The 24,200-nt window shown below is 45.0% G+C and overlaps 1 protein-coding gene across 1 annotated transcript in view; it reads right to left on the reverse strand.

The window, feature by feature from the left end:
• Positions 1-24,200, reverse strand: part of jp (junctophilin) — a 95,895-nt gene that overhangs the window by 31,494 nt on the left and 40,201 nt on the right. The window contains exons 2-3 of the mRNA XM_037427467.2: positions 6,246-6,544; positions 403-573 (exon numbers count right to left, since the gene is read on the reverse strand). Coding sequence (XP_037283364.1) covers positions 403-573; positions 6,246-6,544 — 470 coding nt within the window. The remainder of the gene's footprint in view (positions 1-402; positions 574-6,245; positions 6,545-24,200) is intronic.

The following is a 24,200-nucleotide window of genomic DNA, read 5'->3' on the forward strand; positions in this document are numbered from 1 at the left end:
AGGAGAACGCGGAACGAAAGAAGCCAGTCCTAATGTTGCCCGAGGGGAGAAATATATATTAAAAAAAGCAAATAAAAGGAAGCGCTTCAAGGAAGACAAGAAACTAAAACAGAAATTGAAAAGAAAATAATAAAAAAAAGAAGGGATGAAACATGCTCGTAGCTTTTGCAGGCTGTAGTACGCAAGCTTGTCTTGGTCAAGCAATAAGCAGCCACTCTGAAACCGAACCTTTCTATTATTTTTTGTCCAATTTTTTTCCCTTGCAGCCCAGCGGCAACATCGAGCCCCGCAAGCCGCGCTCGTTAGACCGGGTTTTGACTGTTGTGCTTGTAGCCGCGCACGCAAAAAAATAAATAAATAAAAGCATGCAGAGTAATGGGAAAACAATGAAAAGGCACAAACTTGTGACACGAAGGAGGCGTTTGAATCGGTGTGCGCTTCTGTGAGCCCAGACTGGGCCGACTCAGAGCTGGCCGAGCTCATATTCGAGCCCGACGAACGCAGCGACGAGCCCGAGCTCACACCCCGCTTATCGATGTCGCCTGTGCTGTGCTGCTTCTTGATTCGGAGGCCCTGGAAGCAAAGTGCTCAAACAGTGAGTTCCCCAGCGTCCCGAACAAGCGCCGGGTCCACGCCAAGCCGCGGCGTGTCCCAATAACGCGCCGCTGTGAAATGTCATGGGCCAAGCTGTGCAAATTTAATGCTCTGTCGGCGGACTCTCTCCTTCTCCACAGTTTCAGCTAGGCACAGTGTAAACATATGGAAATATTCATAGGCAGCTAACAGTAGTGAAATAAGGAAGTCGACAATTTATTAAAGCTCACAACTGAGAATAATCATACGTATATGGACATGCCAGGCGACTGCGTAATGTTGAGGACCTTCGTAAAGTAAATGCGATTCCTCTACACTTGACGTGCCCTGAGAAGCTTGAGGACAATAAACTAAAGAAGGGGGAAGATAACCATCGGTATAAGGCAAACGCTACAGTTTCGCCTACTACAATAAAACATCAGGTAAGCCTTCAATTAATGATGCTGAGGAAAAGAGAAAACATTCCGCCGAGAAGTCGCAATTTTTCTGCAGGGGTATATACGTATATCGAACTTGCTTAGGTGCAATTTCGTTCCTGTATTTGCGAAGAAACTTTATTGTACCGGCTGCATGACCCAAAGTAACGTTCTTCACGTTACAAGAATACAAACAGAATCACACGCACCCGAAGCTTTCTTGATCGCTGTTGCTAGTTGTACGAAGTCCTACCAAAATTTATTGGCGAGATTTACGACAAAGAGGGGCTACCAATAGCGCCGAGAAAGGAACAGACAAATACTGCCAGTGCGACATCACGTTTCGAATGGTCTGGCGTCTGGCTAGTACTGCGCAGATAGTATCGCGCTGTACGCAAGCTCCCCTGTGACGCTGAGAAATACGAACAGCTGAAACGGCTGTCGGGAACATTTTATGTGCGATACCAGCCACTTTATCGTGAAAAGTTGACACACATACCTCCATTTTCTCCTGAATCTCAGCGACTTCATATAGAAGTCTACATCGAGGGTTGCGACATAGTGTCGCAACCAGAAAGCAATAAACCCTTTTATGTACCACCTGTTTTCTTTTCTCCTATTCCTATTGGGTCATTTCATGACAAACATGCCAGCCATTTCGGCGACCATCTCAAATATATAAAAAATTGTGCTGATTTACTGCATTGAAAAACATTTACTGCGTTGATTTACTGAACTTTAGAGAGAAAATTTTTTGGGCTCACGTGGGTGCTTTATGAACTTCCCAAAATGTCGTTTGATTGTTGCTTAGGGAAAAACTAAAACGTACCTCTCTTTTTTTTATACAAGTCTGGCCTACAAATCAAGTAAAAGTGATTACGTTAGGTGCTTGAAGCTGAGTAATATTAGCACAAATTTTATATCACATACGCCTCCGAGAATTGAGGCGAAGCTCAACTATTCATACAAACTATCGTACTTATATAGAAAAAATTAAAACATAACACATTTCGGCTTTATTCTTTGAGACGTATGTGGCAGAAAAATGGTGCTAATGTTACTCAGCTTCAAGCACCTTAAACAAGCACATTTACTTAATATGTAGACCAAGTTTGGCATAGAAAAAAGAAGCTGCACTTTTAAAATATTTTTTTCACAGAGAACACCCACACGACATTCTGGGAAGTGCGGAAGGCATCCACGTGACCAAAATATTTGTCTCTATGAAATATCCTACCACTTCACTCTTTTCAATGCAGTAAGTCAGTGCATTTTTTTCGGATACATTTGAGCTGGTAGGCAAATTGGCTGGGTCGTTTGGCATGGAATGACCATTTTTTTCTCATTTTGTTGGTGTTTTATGGCAGGGTTTCCTTTTTTTTATTTGTACAAATAAGTGAAACTGACTATTCGCAACATTTGGTTTTTACCGTACTTTCATACCTTCAATAATAATTTTGTGTTCAACTGCAACACGGAAAGGACGTTTTACACATTGTAATAAATCTTAGCTCCTCTGCCGTCATTCTTAATTTTCATTCATTTATCAAAAACTGAACATTTGTAAGAAAAAAAACAAAAGAATATTTCCACTCGGAGCACATATAGTTGGACATATTCTTGCACGACTCATAAAACAACAGTTATTTCTGGATGAAAGTGCACAAGGAATTGTGGAAATGAGCCCTGCCATATGCTGGCGTCAGCCAACTTGTAATTTCACCCGTGTGAAACGGGAGATGTTTCACCTGACAACTAGTGTTTTTGAGGTGCAGCCTGCTTCTAGTTGTCAATGTGAAATGCCTGGAATAATGAGTAAATGGCCTTTTGGTATACACAGTATGTGTACTCACTTCACTTCCCAACAAAAAGGCAATGCTGCCATTATTCCACCCTTACCCTACTTTTTCATTTGTAATATTCAAAATCAATATTTAGGCGAAGCTTGGAGTTGGCTAACCTTAGTTCACTTGCTTCGGGTCATCACGTCGCATGGAGACTAAATGAACAGTTTTATTTTATCAGGGAACTGCTTTATGCCAACCATTAGCAAGTATTTAACGGCACAATTTCAGTCAAGGAAAGGGAAATGGCGTCAGTAGTACAGTATGCCAGCGTCCTGGCGAGATGTCTTTTAATGCACTTCCAGTTTCCACTTCCAACCACTGAATTCACTTCCCGTTTTCCCTTCACCTCCAGTTACAGCCTACTCAAGTAACACCTCTTAGGCAGCTTCAATGAGAAATTATCGTCTACATTATGTAAATCCCGTACCATTATAGAAAGTAGGTAGAACAAACACAGGAAGACACGTAGCGACGGCGAAAGAATAAGGAGTTCATCTGTGTGTAAATTGAAAGGGGCGCTTTGAATTGCCGCCATGATTTAAAGTACACAGCGTCCAAATTTATAGACTTCCATTTAGTAACGATGAAAAAAGCCGCAACCACTTATGTGCAGACACATTTCACTTCCTTGCTGTGACTAATTCCTATGACAGAAGGCTCAACGTTTCGTAGCAGAATGTCAGTCTAGCGGAACGTAGCATAACGTTAATCTGCTCGTGTTCACGAAAGCAGAACTTGAGACGCTGTCTTCACTTCCATAACAAGACAATACGCCGGCACCTAACTTCTAGAGCAGCATTCACAGTGGTCTACTTTGTGCATGTAATGTATGCCCAAGGCCACTATCTCTGCTTACAAGACCTTCACTGTCGCAGTATTCTGACGCTCACTATTAAAAGCAACGACCTAGCAATGTCTTGCTACAGAGTTCTGGTGCTGATTTATTTCTATTATTTATACTGTCTGCCCTTGTAGAGATTCATAAAAAAGGAGATAATACAATTACCTACAAAAATGTACAAAGCACATAAAGTTACGTAATACTTGGTACACCACAATAAAATAAGATATTTCCCCTAAATACTTTTCTTTCTCTCAAAAACTGTCATCTCTCTCGCACGTATTCCTTTCTTGCGTCAATGTTGGAGACAATGTCTTCCTTGTCATCTTCCACTTACGTTCTCAAACAGGGCATGGTGTCCTAGTCAGAAAATGTGGGCTGATCCCGAAGATAGTGCCATCTAAGATAGCGTCGCAATCAATCACATCCTTTTAACTACGGTAGTTACTTGCATTTTTCCGACAGTCTCTAGCAATGGCTCACGTTGGCCAGTGTTGTCTGAATTATGGTCAATGTGTTGGCTAAAAATGACTAAATGGACCCTCACGTTGGCTATCCACTGTTGTAATACCAACACTATTATTTCTGTTGTATTCCAGTGACTGAGTCATATAACAACATTCATTTCTGCTCGCTGTTTTTCAAACCTGTCATTCGTCTCCCGTCATGCTGACGGCTCTACCGTAAGCTGCTTGGAAGATAATCATGAACCAAATAAGTACAAGAATGAGCTTGTTTTGACCGTTTTATTTTGTTTTGCTTTACGTTGCATTTCTAACGGTGCCAACAACTGTGAAGTGTTTTACTGGTTAGCATAGCTAACGTAGCAGAGCTGCAAAATAAGAAAAAAAGCAAGAACGAAAACCCGAAGCAAAGTGAAAAATAGCGAAGCGAAGCGGAGTGAAAGAAGGACAAAATGAAGCGAAGTGAAAAATAGGACAAAACATGCGCATAGCCTGGCTCAGCTAGTACCTTTCTTGCACCCTTCATTGTCAGCTTTTTTTTTTTTTGTATTTCGACGGTTCAATAGTTCAGTCCTTGACACTACCACGATTCAGTGTATCTAATGCATTTGTTGACTGAGTTGCAACTCAAACAGAAAGTGACAGTACATCTTCAATTCAAATGGCTGAGGTCCCACTTTCAGGGTGCTGTCCTGCATGTCTGAAAGAGCTTTGCGTTGTCCAATGTCAGTTATTTGCACAAAAGTGATATGAAGAAAGCAAAACAGGTGTCCTGTAAGGAAATAGCCTGTATTTTTTTTTTCGTGATCCTTTCCAACTTGAAAGTTTGGAACTTGGTCGCTACGTGACGAGTAAGGCTCTGGTTTTCGCCAAGCTTAAATGCAGTGCAAAATATTCCGAATGAGAAGATGAGGGGTTGCTGTTGTTGCGGTTGCAAGGCTTTAGAGCGTGGGCATTGATTTCAAGTGCCATTTTAATTTTTATCTTATTGCCTCCCTCCTCCTTCCTTAAAAATGCCTCAATGTCTTCACCTCATCACGTCTCTGGGATGCGTGCATTTAATAATCTCGGTATTCCAGCCAAAAAAGGGAAAGGTGTACGCGCAACTTTCTTACATCACGTTGGGGAACGTAGTTCACAAATAGTTTTATCTGTAAACATTGTTTGCCATTATACATCCACCTTGGCTAATAACATGACCATTATCACCATTACCCGTGCGTCATTTTACGGAAAATGCAAGCCTGCGAAATGTTTTGGGATCACAGGCCCAGATAGAGCTTATAAGCACACGCACAGCTATTCAAATGCATACCGAGGGGTGCCAAATTGACTACTCTTAATCTTGAAAACAGCAAGCAATAATTAACGCCAAACTATAATTATAAACTTCGTTTTTTGCATCTTCAAGACATAGAGAGTTCATTTTATTTTTCATACTGAGTTTAGCAAGATATCTGAAAGAACAATGTAGTCAAGAACACGAGATATTTCCACCCTTGCTAAAAGGCTACTGAAGAGAAGAAGCAAACTAGAACAGATGTTCTGGCTTACAGCATCAAACAGTTGTCTGTAACTTTGCAACTCTATGCCTCCTATTCGCGTGTCTTCCTAGCGCCTTGAGAAATGAAACAAAAGCTTGTAATGGCCTCAATCAGTGAGACTGTCTCAAAGAAAATTGGTCGGCTGGCCAGCGTCGCGTTTTTGCCAGTCGTATAGCATCAGACGTCGAGCTCACAAAACGTTTCATTCGTGAGTAATCTAATCTTTTGGCTGACCACACAGGGTGACGAATACATCCAGCATCACGAAAAATTTTCTCTCACGAACACGCCCAGCGTACGACACATTCATGAATACGGGTCTCGAGCTTTTGTCGCAATTATAAAATCTTTTGTCCTACCTGCTTTCGATCACCATCGTTCCCCAATTCAGCCCACTGATGAGACGGTCAGTGTATTCCACACTGTCATCTTTGCAGCGATTGCGCTAAGTATGAATGAACGGCAATGAATGAAGTTTGAGATTCATTAGGCGCCACATTATTTTCGCAGCGCGAGAGAAATGGGGTCGAGGGACGCACCTGGAGGATGGACTTTTTGAAGTTGGACGACTTCTCGACCAGAGAGCGACGACGCTGCGGAGGCTCGTCGCTTCGCGCCTTGAGCACGAAGCCGCCGCGGCAGTCGTCGATCTTGCGGTCCCTCTCGGAGGCCGGGTCCACGGGGTGGCTGCTGCTGTCCAGCGACGTCTGCGAGGTGCGAACCTCGACTTTGCCACCGGAGCCAGGATTCCGGTTGTGCGCCGCCAGTCCGAAGGGGGCGCTCGACCGGACGCCGTAGCCATGCCGCGTGCCGCGCAGCCACTGGCCCTGGTAGGTGCCTGCGTGCACCGAATACCAAAGGAACACGTGTGAACCGAATGCCAACAAGCCAAGTCACCGGCTCAGCCACGCCGTCACGCCGTTCTGCACGTTGCCTCTGCGCTACATCTCAACATAGAACGTCACAATGAACGAACCATACGTACACCTCGTGAAGGAAACCGTTATTGGAGAAAAAAGGCCAAGCAGCACATACTCAATCAATGAATCAATCAATCATTTTATTTCCTTTAATTAGGAGGACTACAGGACTAAAAGCTCAAGGGCTTGACGAGGTACTGACCCCATCCATAAATCGGCAGAGCAGCAGGAATGGCCCACCCTCATGCACGAAGAATACCAAATAAACCTACACGTATAACATCGCATAAAATCATTCAAACTTTATGAAACAAACAAGTTCACACTAACCAATAGGCCTATTTTACGAATGTCTGTGCGAATAATAATAATAATAATAATAATAATAATAATAATATCTCGCAGGTTACGTCCCAAAATCACAATATGGAGACGCCATAGTGAAGTGAGTGACAACATTTATTTATCGAAGGGGTGAGGGATTAGGGAGGCTAAGCCAAGTAGGCTGCCGCCGTAGTGGAGGAGGGCTTTGAAACATGACAATCTGGTGTTCTTTAACGTGCACTGACATCGCACAATACACGGCGCTCTACCATTTCGCCTCCATTGAAATGAGACTGCTGAAGTCAAGATTGAACCCGAAACCTTCGGGTCAGCATTCCAGAACATTAGCCACTGTTTCATCGAGGCGGGCCTTGTACACAAAACATTTTTGCCCTTGGCCGAATGTTTTCCCCAGAGACACGTCCGCAGTCGATGGCCAATAGAAAAAAATTTCTTATCAAGTTATCTAGCATTAAATCTTTGACTGAACATGGCACCAAATTAGTACGCACATTTTCGACCGTACCTAAGGAATGATATTCATTAGGTAGGGTCGAAAAAAAAAGCAACACAAAAACTCACACAAACCACACCAATAGAAAATTCTGCAGCGTGTGAAGGTAATATACTCTTCTAGCCAGCAGGGCTACATTTAGCATCTTGTTACAGAGAAACACATGCGCAAAATACAAACGTCTTTCCAAAACTCTTCTCGGTTCTGCGCTTAATGTGTCGCCTTTTTGCGAAATAACACATAAATAACTTTAGCGCATGTGTGTGCAGTTAGGGGGTGATTTCAAGATTTTAGCAAGAAAAAATAGGCGTATGGCAGTACCACTTACAGTGGGCACTAGAGGGCGGTGATAAATTCTAAAATATTAGTTGCGTCTATTATCTCCTTGTAGGTGTGAGAAGACTGCGTCGTGAGTTGCTTGACTCCTTTCAGCCAACAGACATTTTGTGGTAAGATAAAGAATGTAAGGAATTGTTGCAGTTACCTGAAAATTGAACAAATTCACGAGAATATAGCTGGGTTTGCGGTAATTTTCGTTAAAAACATCTATTGAGAACGCATGGAAAGACTTTGTATGAGGTAAAAGTTTTTTTCTTCATTTCCTAGCACAGCTGAGTGGCCTGGTCAGCCAAAGTTAAACGTGACTTTCCCGATTTAATGCCCACACATGCAAGATAAATTCCGTTATTGTTATCGCTATAAGGCCCCACAATACCATAATTGTAATTGCTGATAGCATCATGAAAGTAAATTTTTTTGAAAGGTTGAATCTTATTCAATACGGACATCTATACGAGCAGAGTCAACCTTTCCTTTCTGTGAACTATATATATATATATATATATATATATATATACCCCAGTACGACAAAAAGCGTCATCATTGAAAGTGTTTTCGCAGTGAATGTCAGATCCGCTTTTTGGCCGTCGGTCTCGCTTTCGCCTGCTAAATTAGCCAGGTTTCATCATCCCGGACCCGCAGTGATTACTAGTGGCAGTCTCTCAGAAATTTCAAAACGGCTATGGACTGTTCGCAGGGAAGACTTGAATTCGCCAATTCGATCAAAGGTTAATTGTTTTAAATCATCCATCTAATTATTGCCGTAATAATGTTTGTCCGACTGCTTTCGGCCACATAAAAATGGCACCGCAGGTAGCACGCACATATCTCCTTTTTGTATTTTTATAATATGGGACATATTTCTTGAAATACACGCTGTGTGTGTGTGTGTATGTGTACGTATGTATGCGTGTATGTATGTATGTATGTATGTATGTATGTATGTATGTATGTATGTATGTATGTATGTATGTATGTATGTATGTATGTATGTATGTATGTATGTATGTATGTATGCATGTATGTATGTACGTATGTATGCATGTACGTATGTATGTATGTATGTATGTATGTATGTATGTATGTATGTATGTATGTATGTATGTACGTATGTATGCATGTATGTATGTATGCATGTATGCGTGTACGTACGTACGTATGTATGTATGTATGTATGTATGTATGTACGTATGTATGCATGTATGTATGTATGTATGTATGCATGTATGTATGTATGTATGTATGTATGTATGTATGTATGTGTGTGTGTGCGTGTGCGATCATTTCTTTAGAAATTGTATCTCTACAACACTGACATTTTTTCATTTTTTTATAGAGTAGCAGTAACAATTTTTATTTTTGCATTTAACGTACCGAACCTACACGGTGGGTTATTGGGCGAGCCGTATAGTGCACCAATATTGACCAAAAGTAGCACCTTGAATCTTTTTTGAAGCGCAAGTAAAGCACGGTACACGAGTGCCCTAGCACTTCGCCCCCATTGGAAATAAATAATTTCATCAAGCCAGCGACCTCCTACACAGCAGTGCAACGCCACACGGAGATCATTATAGGGTCAGTAAACAAACCCGAGGCCCAAAAGTTGTTATAAAGAGAAATATGCGCACTTTTGCTTTGTGATAATGCTGCCACATGAATTTTGTGAATACGTGCCATAAAAAGGAGTTTAGGGGGTTAGAACGTCGGTTTGAGCTGGTTTCAAATTTTCGCGCGGCCTCGCCACCCTTTTTCCTTACAGGGAGGGGAAGGCGTAGCCCATCGTCGTGACTGGTCTAGACTGCGCGTTGAAGGAGGATTGGTTAGGCGTAGTAAAGGAGCGCTGGAATCGTTTTTCGAAATGGAGGCTCTGCCTATATCTTTATATTGTTTTCAAAACGGTACGATATACCGCCCCCATAGTAACTACAAGAAAAATCGCCTGACACAGGGTAGACAGCCGACTTAAGAACTGGCTAACCTTCCGGTCCTTCCACTTATTCATTCCTTTCATCCGTCCTTCCTTTCTTCATTTTGCATTTATTGCACCAGAACTTCACGGTGGGTTATTAGGCAAGCCGTACAGTGCACCAATTTTGACCAAAAGTGTCATCTTGAATCTTTTTTAAGTGCAGCTAAAGCAGGGTACACGAGTGTCTGCCCATCCATCCATCCAGCCGTCCGTCCGTCCTTCCCTCTTTCAAGTGTGTGTCCGTCCGTCCGTGCTTCCAGTTTTCAAGTGTCTGTCCATCCATCCGTCCGTCCATCCTTCTTTCCTTCCTTTTTTCCTTCCTTCCTTCTTTCCTTCGTTCTTTCTTTCTTCCTTTCTTCCTTCCTCTCAACTATATACGGCAACGACTAACAAACGTACGAAAGAAATCGTGCCATAGAAGGCGAAGCTCGATTTTATCAGGAAGACAGAATTGTATCAGTCGTTCAAGAAGCCAACAGACGTCTTAGCCGCGTTCAGTGGGACACGTCACCTAGGACCCTGTGGGCAGAACACCAGAATAGAGACCCTGGCTGAGGCCCCAGCGTAAACTCTAGATACGCTGCGCCGGCCCTCGTTTTCCACCGCTTTATCAACATCGTCTGCGGGGTTGGTGGCCGGCCTGAGATCAGAAAGAAACGGGAAAAGGAGGAGCGCAGCGTCGAGGACGGGTTACCCACTCCGTAGAGCCGACGACGGCGTGGGACCCTCACACAGAAAGAGAAGCGCAGCGCCGTTATCATGTATAGAGCCATCCCCTTCGTTAGTTTTTTTTTCTTTTTTTTTTGTCCGGAACGTAGCAATACTTGCAACGTAACCCTAAGCCAACAGCTTTCGTCACGCCGTATTCCCTGTCCATTGATCAGCGGCCAAATTTACGATGTTTCGCACGTGTCTAGCTCAATTCGATTGCGCCGCACATTGTGGCGAGAAAGACGTAAAAATGTGGCGCTGGTGTGTCTTAGTGATCTACATGAGCGAAGAAGGGCGACACAAATGTGTCTAAAAGAGGGAGTTCTTTTTCGGGAATCTTCGCCCCACTTAAGGAGAGGCATCGACCGTAAAGTTCTTTATATCGTCGTTGAGGAGGCGATGACACGGTGGCAGCTCCCAGCACGCGACTTGGCCGAGAGTCCGTTTTTTCTTTGTCTACTTTCTATATAGCTGACGCGGATAAGTCACTTTACTCGTTCTCTGCCCTTTTTTTTTTCGGGCGATTTCTAAATGTTGCATTTTTTTGGAGGTCAAGTGAGCGCCGAGGAAGGACGGCAACCGCATAGCACAAGGCTCTGTCTTGACCGGGAGGTGGAGAGGAGTGGTGTGTGCGCGTTTGCGCGTGTGTGCGTGCGCGGGCGCAAAAGCTGGGAAAGTGGAGGGGGTTGTCGCCGATGCAGAGCAGTCGAGGCAAGGGCCAGTGGCTCCCGCGTGACGCTCAGCCAAGTGAGCTATCGATTCGCCCCCCACAGAGAGCGGCACACGCCGGCCGGCTGAATGGTGTGAGCGGAACCGCGCCGCCAGAAAGCGCTGCCCCATTTCCGCGTGTACGCGCCGGGTCGACACAGAACGACACGAGCAGAGGGACGACGTCCCGGTCGAGTCGTTTGCGCCGAGAGGTCGAAAAAAAAATGGCGCGAAACAGATTTTAAAGAGAGAACCACAGAGGCTCACGTTTTATGCGACCATTGTACTGTCTTGTCCTGGAGAAAATAAATTCAGATAATGCACAGAGTTAGCACAGCACGTTGCGTCTTTTTCCGACAAATCGTTTCTCGCTCTATGAATACCACTTGCCATTTCATAATAGCCACCGAGGCTAGGGACACGGCGCCGGGATTAAAATGCGGTTTTAAGTGCAAGAGCCACGGAAATCGATTTTATGATATTTTTTGTCGGAACTGGAAGGAAATGAAAGTGCAGCACTTAACGCAACGACCTCTTAGCGCTTGCCTAGATCGCGTAAATGATTGCCGCAGTGGTGGTGGTGCTGTCTGAGGAGGTCGCTGGGTCAAGACAACTTGTGCCAGAGCGAGTGTGCCTCGATTGGCGGGCAACCGTTAGCCTCACTGTAGGGAGTGGAGAGAAGACGGCTGATTCGATCAATGTCGTAGAGTCGAGAAGCCAGACAAGACACGCCGTCTTTGCTTTTAAGCGTGAAGACTACTGGGATTCATCTTTCAGAACTTGCAGTTGCTAGAAGAGGAAGGCGCGCACGCTTGAAGAGTGACGGCCAATGCCCGTTTGGTGATGCATGTAATAACGCACTTGCCTGATGAAAAATGGGTCGCACGAAACACAAAATAGATTGGTGGCTTGCTAATCGGACGATCACGTTTGTGTTTCGCCTTGCTTACTACGATAAACATGTTCTGCAATACCAGTAACTAACTCGGCCTGACTGTAGCGATAGTGATATACGTCCCGTATAACGAAACATTTCGTGCACGACACCTGCTTTCTGATCATAGCTGCATCCAGTCAGCCATAACAGAAAAGCCAGCCAAACAATGGCGAACAGACCTTATGCGAACAAAGTTTGGAAAAAGTAAATCATGGGACAAAATGCGAAACGTGATTCACAAAGCGCGATCCGAAGATTAGGAAAAAAAGACGAAGACGAGCGTTATTGTCTGCGTGTGTCTCCTTGTCCCATTCTTCAGTTCGCACACTAGCCCAACGCGCCACCCTTATAAGTGTGTGGTTTGTGTAACGGTCAGCAGGGTCTGCCAGGCCCGGCCAGCCTGTAGCATCATCATTATCACTGCCATCACCTCATTTCATCAATTTGTCATCTCCAGAGGCCAAGGTCGCATCAACCACATTGCTCCATACGTAGGCATGAAGACTAATAATGACCAATAATGAACGATTATTAGAATTTTTTTTACTAGTGTACAGTTTTGCTAAAATTGCGGCACCGAACCGACTACCAAGCCAGCTGACGCTCTGATCGAGCTTTCCGTCTTCCCTCATGACTGCTAATATATATAAGCAGAGGCAAAGCATGCAGACCTAAACTGTATCTGCTGCGACATATACGGTATATTAAGCAGACACACAAAAACTACGCGACACAGGCATCAAGCACTTGGCTAAAATACAAGGTCTTCAACGTTATACGAACTGTAACATTTATAAGAACGCAACGGTATAGCTTCACAATAGCTGCTGCCGAAAGGGGGGAGGGGGAGGTCTGCGCTTTGGCGGATAAAGCAGTGCGAAAGATTATTCATGAGACCGATTCGATGAAAACTACTCATATAATTTCTTACTATTGTGACATCGAAATTGCGGTGTACGCTTACCTTTAAAATTTTTTGGTCGGGGAGGGGGAGCGTGGCGGAAGGGCAACCACATTTGGAGATTCGGCTATTCACTTGGATAGCGCCTGTTCATTGTCAGTTTTGTCACTTGTACAGATAATTTCGCATTCGGGGTCTCCAATTTGGACGCAAGTTCAAGCTCCCCTTGACACCTGGCTATGTGCTTGTGGCATATTGTTTGCATACTCGGGGAAACTGATAACAACTGAACAGTTGTTATAAACGAGATATCTTGCGATGGCGGCTTGCGGGGTCGCAGTCGCGATACCTTTTGTCAAATAGTCTTTGTTCATCCCGCCTGCCTTCACTAATAAAACGTCTTACATCAATATTGACTGAATTTTTTCTTCCACGAAATATACTAGCTTTTATGTGAAGACCCCAGTTGTTCTTTTTTATGCCATTTTTGTAGACTGCGTTTTTGTGCAATTCAAGAACACCCTCCTCTTGCCCAAATATTTTTTTTTCATTATCACTGTCTTACACTTTTTTATGCAATGAAGCCCCTGCTCAAAACCACTACTAAACAGTGAACAAAGCGAAGTGAAATCTCACTACTTCGCATGTATACGGCAGCCGCAAGCACCACGGCGACTGCATTAGGCACGCCGCCACATCTATCGCGAGCAGAAGACAGCTATGGTGCGGCACGTTCGCGGCGTCGGGCAGGCATCAGCGTTCGCAGTGCAGCAGTGCCGGGGGACCCGAGCGACGACAAGACTCTTGGCGGTGGGTGCCGAATGCGTAGTGCGCACAGGACGAAGGCTGGCCCTTCCCCTGCCGTGATGGTGGGGCCTAAATTTAGCCGTCGGTTTATTCTTCTCATGAGAAAAGCGGGCGCCTCAGCTGCTTTGTTCGGGGAAAGGTTCAAGAGACCGCGAGCTAGGCAGGCTTCATCGCCCCAACGAAACCGTGCAAGTAGAAAGACATATCATAAATTAGCCGCTGCTACCTCGCCGTCTGGCGCGCGTGACAAACTCGCGCCGTTATCCTTGAAACGCGGCCGACAGTGCTTGTTCTCTTGCTTGGGTGTCACTTTGCGGACGCGTCGCTCGCTATTAGGTGCAGCTGATGAAGCAACTGAACGCTGAGCGGCCAGCAATTTGATTTATCTTTTTCTTTGTTTTTTTCATGTACGGAATGGCCTTCCCGTCAGCTCCAGATGGCGTTTCGCGGCAGCCCGTCAAGGCCACCTGCACAGCGAAGGGATACGCAGCATAAGGTAGCATGCTACTGCTATAAAAGAAACACTATCGGTCCTCTACAGCGGTGAACACGCTTTCTACGCACCAAGTAGGGCGTTATTGCTTTATATGTGCCACCATTAACTTTTTTTTCTCTTTCACGAGGGCTCTATAGGCATAGGAGATTCTATGGTCTGTTTGTACAGGGTCTTTTAATATGCGCAAAAAATGCTCGGCGACGATGATGGCTATGCTTGCTTCTTGAAGTGTCTATAACATTTGTTCGAAATACATCAAACCCGATGCAAGTCAAATATACGGTTTTTTTAATTAAATGTATGTAAGGAGAGGTTGGATTCTTGTTGAGTTAACAATCTTGCAAAATCCCAAAACTGCCGCACTCAACAATATTTCCCACTTATTTCCGTTCGTAGCCACCGGGCATTATGAGTGTCGTCATGCAAGAACTCAGATTTATTGCGTTAATGTGTTCCGAAATCGTATGCCTGTTGGTACGACTATATTAAGATAGGGCTAAATACCAACTATATTTATATGCCTGTGAACAAGCACCACTGCGTTAATTTATAAGAGGACGCAGATGCAAGTATACGAATAAGAAAAAAAAAAGACGAGACAGAAAGCTATATAGACTTTCCTGTCATTCTTTTATTCCTCTTCTATGAGCATATCTTATGCGAAGCTTTGTTTGCGCTGAGAGCATGGCTCTTGCGCTGTTGTGATTGTACTGTAATGGTGAGGAGTGTGTGAAAAAACTGGTGCGATTGAAACAAGACTGCAGATATAAGGACGTTAGAGAGAGAGGAAAAAACAGAGAGAAAAAAAAACGAAAGGAAAGGCATGGAGGTTAACCAGGTTGCAACTGGCTTGCAACCCTACACGAGGGAAGAGGGAAATGGGAGGGAAAAAATGGACAAGGGAAGAAGTAACGAGAGGGAAAGTAGGTGATACACCTGCATGCTTAGCAGTGTGTGCCGCGCATGTCCAGAGATGAGAGGTATGAGGAGGGCTTGTGTTTATCGGAGTGCTGATTGATGGCATGCGTCATTGATGACGTCATCCCCACGTTGTTGGATGGGCACAGCTGTGCGCCATCGTGGCAGAAGAATGCGTCTAAGTAGGGGGTGTTACTACGGCGTTCAGGGCTGCAGGCTCATTGTGCAAGTTCACATATTTGGCTTCAAACAGAGCGGCCCATCAGTCACTAAAACACGCACAGAAAAAAAAAAGACGCTGCTTATGAAGCTAGCAAATGAACGAGGAGAAAAACATGCAAAGATCTTCATCCGAAAATGGTCGTTGGACGGCAGTCACTCTTCGCTAATAGAATTTCCGACCTCAGGTTCGGTTGATGTTATCTTTACGAACATAGCGTTAGTATTCTTTTTTGTGTGTGTTTGTGAATGCCGGACTGTGTCGTAAAGAAGTCTGAAAAACGACAATTTTCGTTTTCTTGTCCCCATTATGAACAACTTTTGGAGGATAGCTCTTCGTTCATGTTTTCTTCTCTTTCTGGTTGCCTTGCGACAACGTCGTTTTCTGTACGCAATAACTGGGTCTGCAACTCGACGCAATTAGCCGATTCTTTGACTTGTGCCTTCACAGTGTCACGACCTCTTTTCACAGTAGGACGTCATTGCTTATGTCACGCAAATCTGTGCGCCAAATTGCCAGCTTGCCGGTATTTTCAGTGATTCCCACAGCCGGAACAAGTTAAGGGAAAGCTACACCACAGCAGATAACCAGTGAGCGCCCTAAGGAGGTCAACGAAACACAGTGCGCACAGATGGGAGTGCCACCATGCAAAAAGACTGAAAATAGAAAAGGGTGGAAGAAAAATGGATATAAAGGGAGAACGTTTGATATCGTCCTTCGTTCAGCGCCACCTATCACTAATGAGGCCTGGTATGTAATGAAACATGAGCACAGTTGGCTCTAAGTCGCATAAGGCTGGGTTACAGCAGAGCTTCTTCACCTCTTCTCCTGGCTCTCACCCAATTCAGGAGATTATCCGAGTACTAGGTGTTTTTTGTGTTTGTGTTTCTTCGCAATATAGGTGCTCGGAACCTCTCGCCGGTACTGGCTTGGCTTGGTTTCTTTTTTTTTTTTCGCCCCTGTTTTCTCTCCCATCAGAGTTATTGCCTCCCATGCCAAAGAAATGGCCACACGTGTTATGTGAGTATGGCGAGAATGAAGAAGACAGCACGTCCCTATTCAGTATGATAATTTTATACCAACAACACCCGGACAACGTAGATCATAACAGATCTGCTGTATAACGTTTGGTATCTTGCTGTGAGAGAATTCCTCCCGGACATTATCGCCAGTGCATATGTACACAAGTTGCAGTTTCGACAGCTCTCGTGATTAACGTCACCTCAAAGCCAAACAGGTGCAATTTGTTGGCGTCACCAACTGTACAGTACATATCCGCAGTCCAACGAACATTCCCAAGAGGTCGGCGGGAGCTGGCACAGAAAAAACAGCGCCAAGCACATCTGCATGCATCCGAAATACAGTGCTCGAAGACAGAGTTGCGACCGTTTCAAGAGAGGGAAGCCCCTACAGTCACATAATCCCTCAGAGCCTGAAACCCAAGAAATGTGCAACAAAGCTGATCCTTTGCTAACACATTCTCTCGTAGCAAAAAACAAAAAAAGGGGGGGGGGCATCGGATACAAATCGTGTGACTGCGACGAGTCATGTTCCGCATGCATCATCTGGGCGTTGTACAGTGTGTATTCTTTGTCAGTTCTTCTGTAGAAATGTGAACCACGGGGTTGAACTAAAATAGAATATTTTGGCTCTTTCTCGATGTTTTTCAACGATTGCAGGGTGTAAGCAATGCGGCCGAGGTTTTACGAATGGCATGTTGAAAAGTAAGGCATTCATTTTTTTTCACACTATGAGGAAGATTACATTGGGTCCCAAAGCATAATGCTGGTTTCAAAAAGGCACGCACACATCCGAACGCTCTTTCTTATCGCCTATTCTTCTCAGTGTTTTGCATCGTCTAATTTCCTTCTATACCGTGCCGAAAAAGCTTACTAGTGTGAAATTAGAGTTCTGAGCATGAGCAGCGTGTATAAAATATAAACGCCAAAAAAAAAATCAGTGGTCACTTCTTGCTTGCGGGCCAACTACTACAAGCAGTGGCTATGGTGCTTGGCTGCTGACCCGCAGGTCGAGGGTTCGATCCCGGCCGCGGTGGTCGCATTTCGATGGAAGTAAAGTTGAGACCCTTGTATTGTGTGATGTCAGTGCATTTTAACAACACCAGATGGCCAAACTTTCCGGAGTCCATCACTACGGCGTCTCTCGTAATCATATCACAGTTTTGGGGAGTAAGACAAAAAAATATTGTTATCACTATATTGGTTGCGCTAATAAACGGGGGCTAGGTCATATCATCCAAATAATTTCACCGACGTTAGCGTCTATGGAAAACAGGAAAGTTCACAGAGATCTAACTAACGCAAGTCCATAACAATGCAAAGACTACCGCTAAAAGTAATCTAGCTTGAAAGGTTTATAATGAGGCATCGTTCTCGCGTATTGAAGTAGAAACACAAAAAAGAGTGAAACTGGCACCAGAAAAGCTTGAATACCTAAAAAGAGTTAACGGTATTTTAGAATTTCACAAAATAAAGTACTCGTACAGGTTATATTGGTTAATTAGTATTTTTCAGGCCACCAACGAGAATGCTGTTCAATATTACACGATAGTTGATGCCACAATGTGACTCGGGCTGCAAAACACCGTAAGAAAGGAGGGGGGGGGGGGGCTTCATTGTGCACTGACATTACACAGCGCACGGGTGCCTAGGATTTCGCGTCCACCGAAATGAGAACGCCGCGGCTGAGATTGAACCCGCGTATTGCGGGTCAAGAGCCAAATAAACACCGCAACCACTGTGGCACGGAAGCGGCATTTACTTGCATCGACGTACCCCCCAAAAACTTTACCCCTTAAATGCGCACTGGCTTGCGGCATTCAGGTTTCACCTGAACCACCCTACCGACAACTACCATGATTTGATCATTGTGAAATTGTGTTTCGTGTAAGAGTATGATAGGTGATTATAGTTCTGAATTGCTGCAACAAACACACCAAGGGCTGTCTTCGGGTTCTCGTTCAAAAATGTTGAATCTTTAAATTATGAAAACAGATGTCGTTACTATTCTTGGGCCAAGAATAAAAATTGTCTTCAGTTACGGGGAATTTATGATTTCTAGTCCAATTCATCCCTATGCTAGAGATTGAGGAGGGGCACTTCGATTGAGTCGTTCAATTTGCTTCGATGTCCGTACCATATGAAATGAATGTGTTGTTATACTGTGTTTGGTTTTTTTCGTGGGACACAGGAGCGAAATACACGTTATAATTCAGGTGTATAGAGTTTACTGTGACGTTTGACGTCATCAAGAGGACATACAAAGACGTTATTTCGTGATGACTCTTTGCATCGCTCATCCCGACGCCGCAGGACGCGAGACGCCACCACCACGGGACGCCGACAGTCGATTTCTCGTTTGCTAAGGCATTTCAGACTTGCGCCCTAGTAATACTCCACGCTGCATGTACAGTGTCAATTTTTATGAAAGGGAACACGGGAGCGCGTGGCCTGCTCGCTCCGGCGGCTGCTGGCAGCGCGTTCAAGCGGGAGCGATACTCGCGGCGAGCAAAACAACCATTCATTGCTGATATGGAACCAGCAAGAAGATTCCACCCTTCAAGACGATTGCCGGCCCCTGCGTAATCGTCTTTATGGGGAAGGGGGTTGCAATCTTGCCAGCGGTTTCATATCAGAAATGGCGGCCCTTTCTACTCGCCGCGAGATGACGCGAAAAGAGACTGTGTTGCTTTTGCTCCCGCTTGAACGCGCTGCCAGCAGCCGCCAGAGCGCGCAGGCCACGTGCTCCCGTGTTCCCTTTCATAAAAATTGACACCGTACACAGCATCACTGCACGTGGTGCAGTGAAGACGCAGAACGAATCAGCGCTCGGGCATTTCGGGAATAAAGTAGATTGCTGCGAGTATTGACCAACGCCTTAACGTAAAGAAATTCGTATTGAAAGGTGGCAGCAAATCAACATAACAATAACACTACCAAAGTTGCCCGCCCATTTCAAAACGCTTTGCGACAAAAATTGTCGTAAATATAATTTTAGTCAGAAAGTTATTTCGTAAAATCATCCGAAAATATACCTGTTCCCGTGTATTTAAAATTGGAATATATATAAATTTCAAAGTATTTACAAGTTTGCATTTTCTTCACGCCTAATATTCTTGCTCATTTATCTGCCGTACTGATTCGTCACACTGTAAGCAGGAGTGGCAAGTAAACTGACAATTACATCACAACTGCTTCCCTCCGGCGCAAGAAATTTTGTACCACTTACAAGCTTGGCACTACACAAAGATGTCCGCAGCGCCATCGTGGTGATGCAGTGGTTATGGCACTCGACTGCTAACCCGACGGTCACGGGATCGGATCCCGGCTACGGTGGCTGAACTTTTAATGGAGGTGAAAAATTCGGCAGATCCAACGTACCTTGGAAATCGAAGTTATGCGGATAGAAGGTCAATGTGTTTTAATTTTTTTATTGAGCCAGACGTTATGAAGTGGCGCTAAATATATGTAGAAATCTGTGCACTTGCATAAATACGTTAAAAAGCCGCATATGTTTTATATTAGCAATTGTTTACAGTTTTGTAGCAATGCCTTGAGCAACACGAATATTAGCAGCACCAGAAGAGATCAGCAGATATGAAGCGCTGGTGCTCGCGATGATGGTGGCCCTGGACACTGTTACATAAATCAACTTCAGCGCACAGCACCTAACTACACTTGAAATTAACCCGATATGACGGCTGAATCTTAGGAATACACTGTCAATTTTCACGAAAGGGAATACGCGAGTGCGTGGACTTCGTTCGGATGCAGCTGCCTGCAGCACCATCAGCCGACAGAAAATGAAAGCGCGTCAGCCTTTGGCGGCATCACCTGTTGCGAGACCAGAGCAGCAGCACAATTTAACAGCCTTTGTCCAACGGTCGTGACTTATTTCGTTCGCTAACAGATGACGCGAATAGCGAACGCGCTTTTTTCATCTGTCGGTTGATGGTGCTGTTAGCAGCCGTGACAGAGCGCAGGCCGCTTGCGTGTTCCCTTTCGTAAACGTATGCACTGTGGATACGGTAATGTTTATAAAATTGTATAGTCATGCAGTACGGCAACAGCAATTGACGTTACACGAACATTATGGTCTATTTTAAATGTATATCTGAGGCCTGGCATGACTCTATGGTAGAATACTTCATTGCCACGTAAAATACAAGGGTTTGATTCGTGTTGGGACACTGAAATTTATTTTTTGCATTCGTCCGGTCAACGCTGTCTATGTCAACTTTTTTTCTAAACGCTCAAGCGTCAAAGTTACCCATGCGTGCTCTCGCCGTTCCTGGTTAGATATGAAATGTCGAATACCTGTGGCACATACCCGCATACCAGTGGCACATACCCAACCTACGGTATGTGCCACTGTTTCTCGGAAAGTGTTTGATGACGTAAGCGACGAGATTGTGACATTATTCATGTAATGACCAGCGCGTCGTATTCGTCAAACCATCCTACCCTCCGGTACTAATTTCGGTGTACCCCATAAGTTAAGGGAGTGACCATGAGAGCATCCAGATGTCGGTGGATAGATAGATAGATAGATAAATAGATAGATAGATAAATAGACAGATAAATAGATAAAAAATAAATAGATAGATAGATAGATAGATAGATAGGTAGATAGATAGATAGATAGATAGATAGATAGATAGATAGATAGATAGATAGATAGATAGATAGATAGATAGATAGATAGATAGATAGATAGATAGATAGATAGATAGATAGATAGATAGATAGATAGATAGATAGATAGATAGACAGACAGACAGACAGACAGACAGACAGACAGACAGACAGACAGACAGACAGACAGACAGACAGACAGACAGACAGACAGACAGACAGACAGACAGACAGATAGATAGATAGATAGATAGATAGATAGATAGATAGATAGATAGATAGATAGATAGATAGATAGATAGATAGATAGATAGATAGATAGATATGTGAGGTTTAACGTCCCAAAACCACCATATGATTATGAGAGACGCCGTAGTGGAGGGCTCCGGAAATTTGATCATTGCTGGTGTTGTTTAACGTGCATTGACATCAGACAGTACACGGGCCACAACCATTTCGCCACCATCGAAATGCAAACGCCGTGGCAGGTATCAAACCCATGGCCTTCGGATCAGCAGCCAAGCTCCGTAACCATAATGACTGAAATACAATTCATTTGCAAAAGTTCGCTAATAAAGGTATTTCATTTGCTGCCGCGAAATAATCCAACTGCGATATTGGAGTCGATCAGTTAGTTCTGCTCAAGGCTTGTGCGCTTAGGATAAATTATATTGACTGCAACGCAAGGATTGAGGCCTTCCAAGAGCTTCTGAGAAAATATTAAGCGGAGTGCCAATGCACACACATCACTCGTAGAACGCAAAATTCGCAGAAGCAGTTGCCGTCGGAAGGTGCAAGACTGCATATGCAGTAGTTTTCGGGCAGCATTTTCTGCACAGTCGTGTACCTTAGAGCGAAAGAAACTAAAAAAAAGTAACGCAAAAAGTAACGCAAAATACACAGATGCCTCGCATCTTCCTCTTCCGATGGGCAACTGAGAAACAAAGCTGCTTACTGTATTGTGGCACCCAGCCTTTCCAAGTAAAACATCCCGCTGGCCAATCTATAACCAAGCGGTGAAACGCTGTTTATAAAACGCATGTTTATCTTGGCTCGCCGCAAGCAGAACGGCAACGCATCGAGAGAACAAGCAAATATTAGCGAAACTGCGTGGGGGCCTTTTCGTGAGCCTCAATGAGCTCACACGGGCTGAGGAAATATGCCTTTCAGGGGCGCGAAATCCGTGAGTCAGGAATCTTATATTTGTAACGACTACAACAACGGAGAGTGAAAGCAGGTGGCATCACTTACGTTGACGTACCTCCTGATCAGCATTTCAGGGACGCGCGCACAATGTTTCACAGGCAACGTACAGTGTAAGGTCGCCCTTACGATAATGGCGTAGGGAGCCTGTAAATCTGCATTTTGTGATTTTTTTCTGTGGTGCCCTTTGCCGTTTTAATAGAGTTTGGGGGAAGGGGGGGGGGTGGCTGGAACCATTGGGATTGTGAGCACGAAAGCATCCGAAATGAAGGGGCGTTTCGCAACTTTTTCGCTAGGGTAAAGACGCATGCGCCGTGACATCACGTGAAAGAGGAGTAGTGTATTTCGTGGGTATACCTGCAAAGTCAGACCTTTGGGCACTACCGATCTGTAGATTCTCGAGTGTCTTAGGCCTGTACAGCGACATGACTTATCACTTTATCTCCATTGCATCGGTTATAGGCTTCTCTAGCACAACTTGTGATGTGGAGAATGGGGGATGAAAAAAAAGAAAATAGAGAGAGATGGGGGCGGGAGGTATATAAATAAAAGCAGCGTATGAGGATGTAGCAGCGAATGGCCAACACTTGCGCCATCCGATTCAAGTGTTGGACTGGAACCCAGGGTCCGACCACCACGTTCAACCATCGGCGTTCGCTCCGAAGCGCGCCATGCAGGCACCTGATGCCTCGGACAGCCGCGGGCCCATGTTATGCCACGGAGGCGCTTGATGTATCGCTCGGTTACCAAGTGAGCAGCCAAGAGAACCTTTGAAAATAAGCACGCAGAGTTCGAGCCTCTTTCGCGCCCGGACGCTCGAAGGACCCAGGAACAAGCGGATGAGAGGGGGGTCGCCGAAAAAGAGAGCGCCGTCCCCGCTATGTGGCCTGCTTTGGCTCCCGGCCGGCGCCCGAAATAGCGGCCGCGGGTTGGGGCCCCGCAAGCCGGCGGCTACGGCGCGTGGGCCGTCGAGGGCGGCCTGCTTAGGCGCGCTCACCTTCGGCCGCCAAAATGCGCCTCCTTCCCAGGAGCCAACAAAGAATCCGCGCAGCCCACTTGGCGGTAGCCCGCGATCCGCCGAGTGGAAAATTGGGAAGCGGGCCTCCGCCTGACGAGCGCGGATGACCCGCGAATGTCGCACCTCCTCCTTCCGGCCGACATCGGGCCCCACGTGGACGCAGATGCGGCAAGTCCGCTTTGAGGACATTCCCGCATGAGCGTGAATTGTGGCAATGACCACTAAGGGCCTTCCCACGCATTTCTACGAAACTTTATCTGACCCCCTCCATCATATGCAGACACTACTAAAACGTATACATATATATATATATATATATATATATATATATATACGGGACGCATTTTGCTACCGTATCTATAGCCGCGCCTCAGTACGACTTCATAGGAAGCTTCCAGTAATACACATGCAGTGGCGTTGTTTCGATGAAATAAGGACCGCAAGAAGCACAAGCAATCGGCTTCTGTAGCTGGAACACAACCACAAAACAAGTGAAATGCAAGCAAATTGTTCACGTCTTTTACGCAATCAAAGGGCATGGCTGAATATATAACACTGATAATGTAGAGAAAACGCACGCGTGGACTACCGCACAAGAATTTTCAGAGTTATCTGTAGTGACAGAAGAAATGGTTCGAAGCGTCATGCTACTTAAACCGGCTGAACGACGCGACTGTATGCAAACAAGAGGAACTCAGAGAAACAGCTTTAATGAACAAAAGCCCCGTGGTTACTGTGGGCGACACCCCGCGTCGCTGGCCACGAAAAGCACGCCATGAATGCAGGAACTCCAGTAAGGGTCTGTATTAGGTTGCACTTTTCGTTATAATTAGTGAAGTTATCAAATATAACGTT

This window comes from Rhipicephalus microplus, chromosome X (assembly GCF_043290135.1).
Source record: "Rhipicephalus microplus isolate Deutch F79 chromosome X, USDA_Rmic, whole genome shotgun sequence".
Lineage (NCBI taxonomy): Eukaryota > Metazoa > Arthropoda > Arachnida > Ixodida > Ixodidae > Rhipicephalus > Rhipicephalus microplus.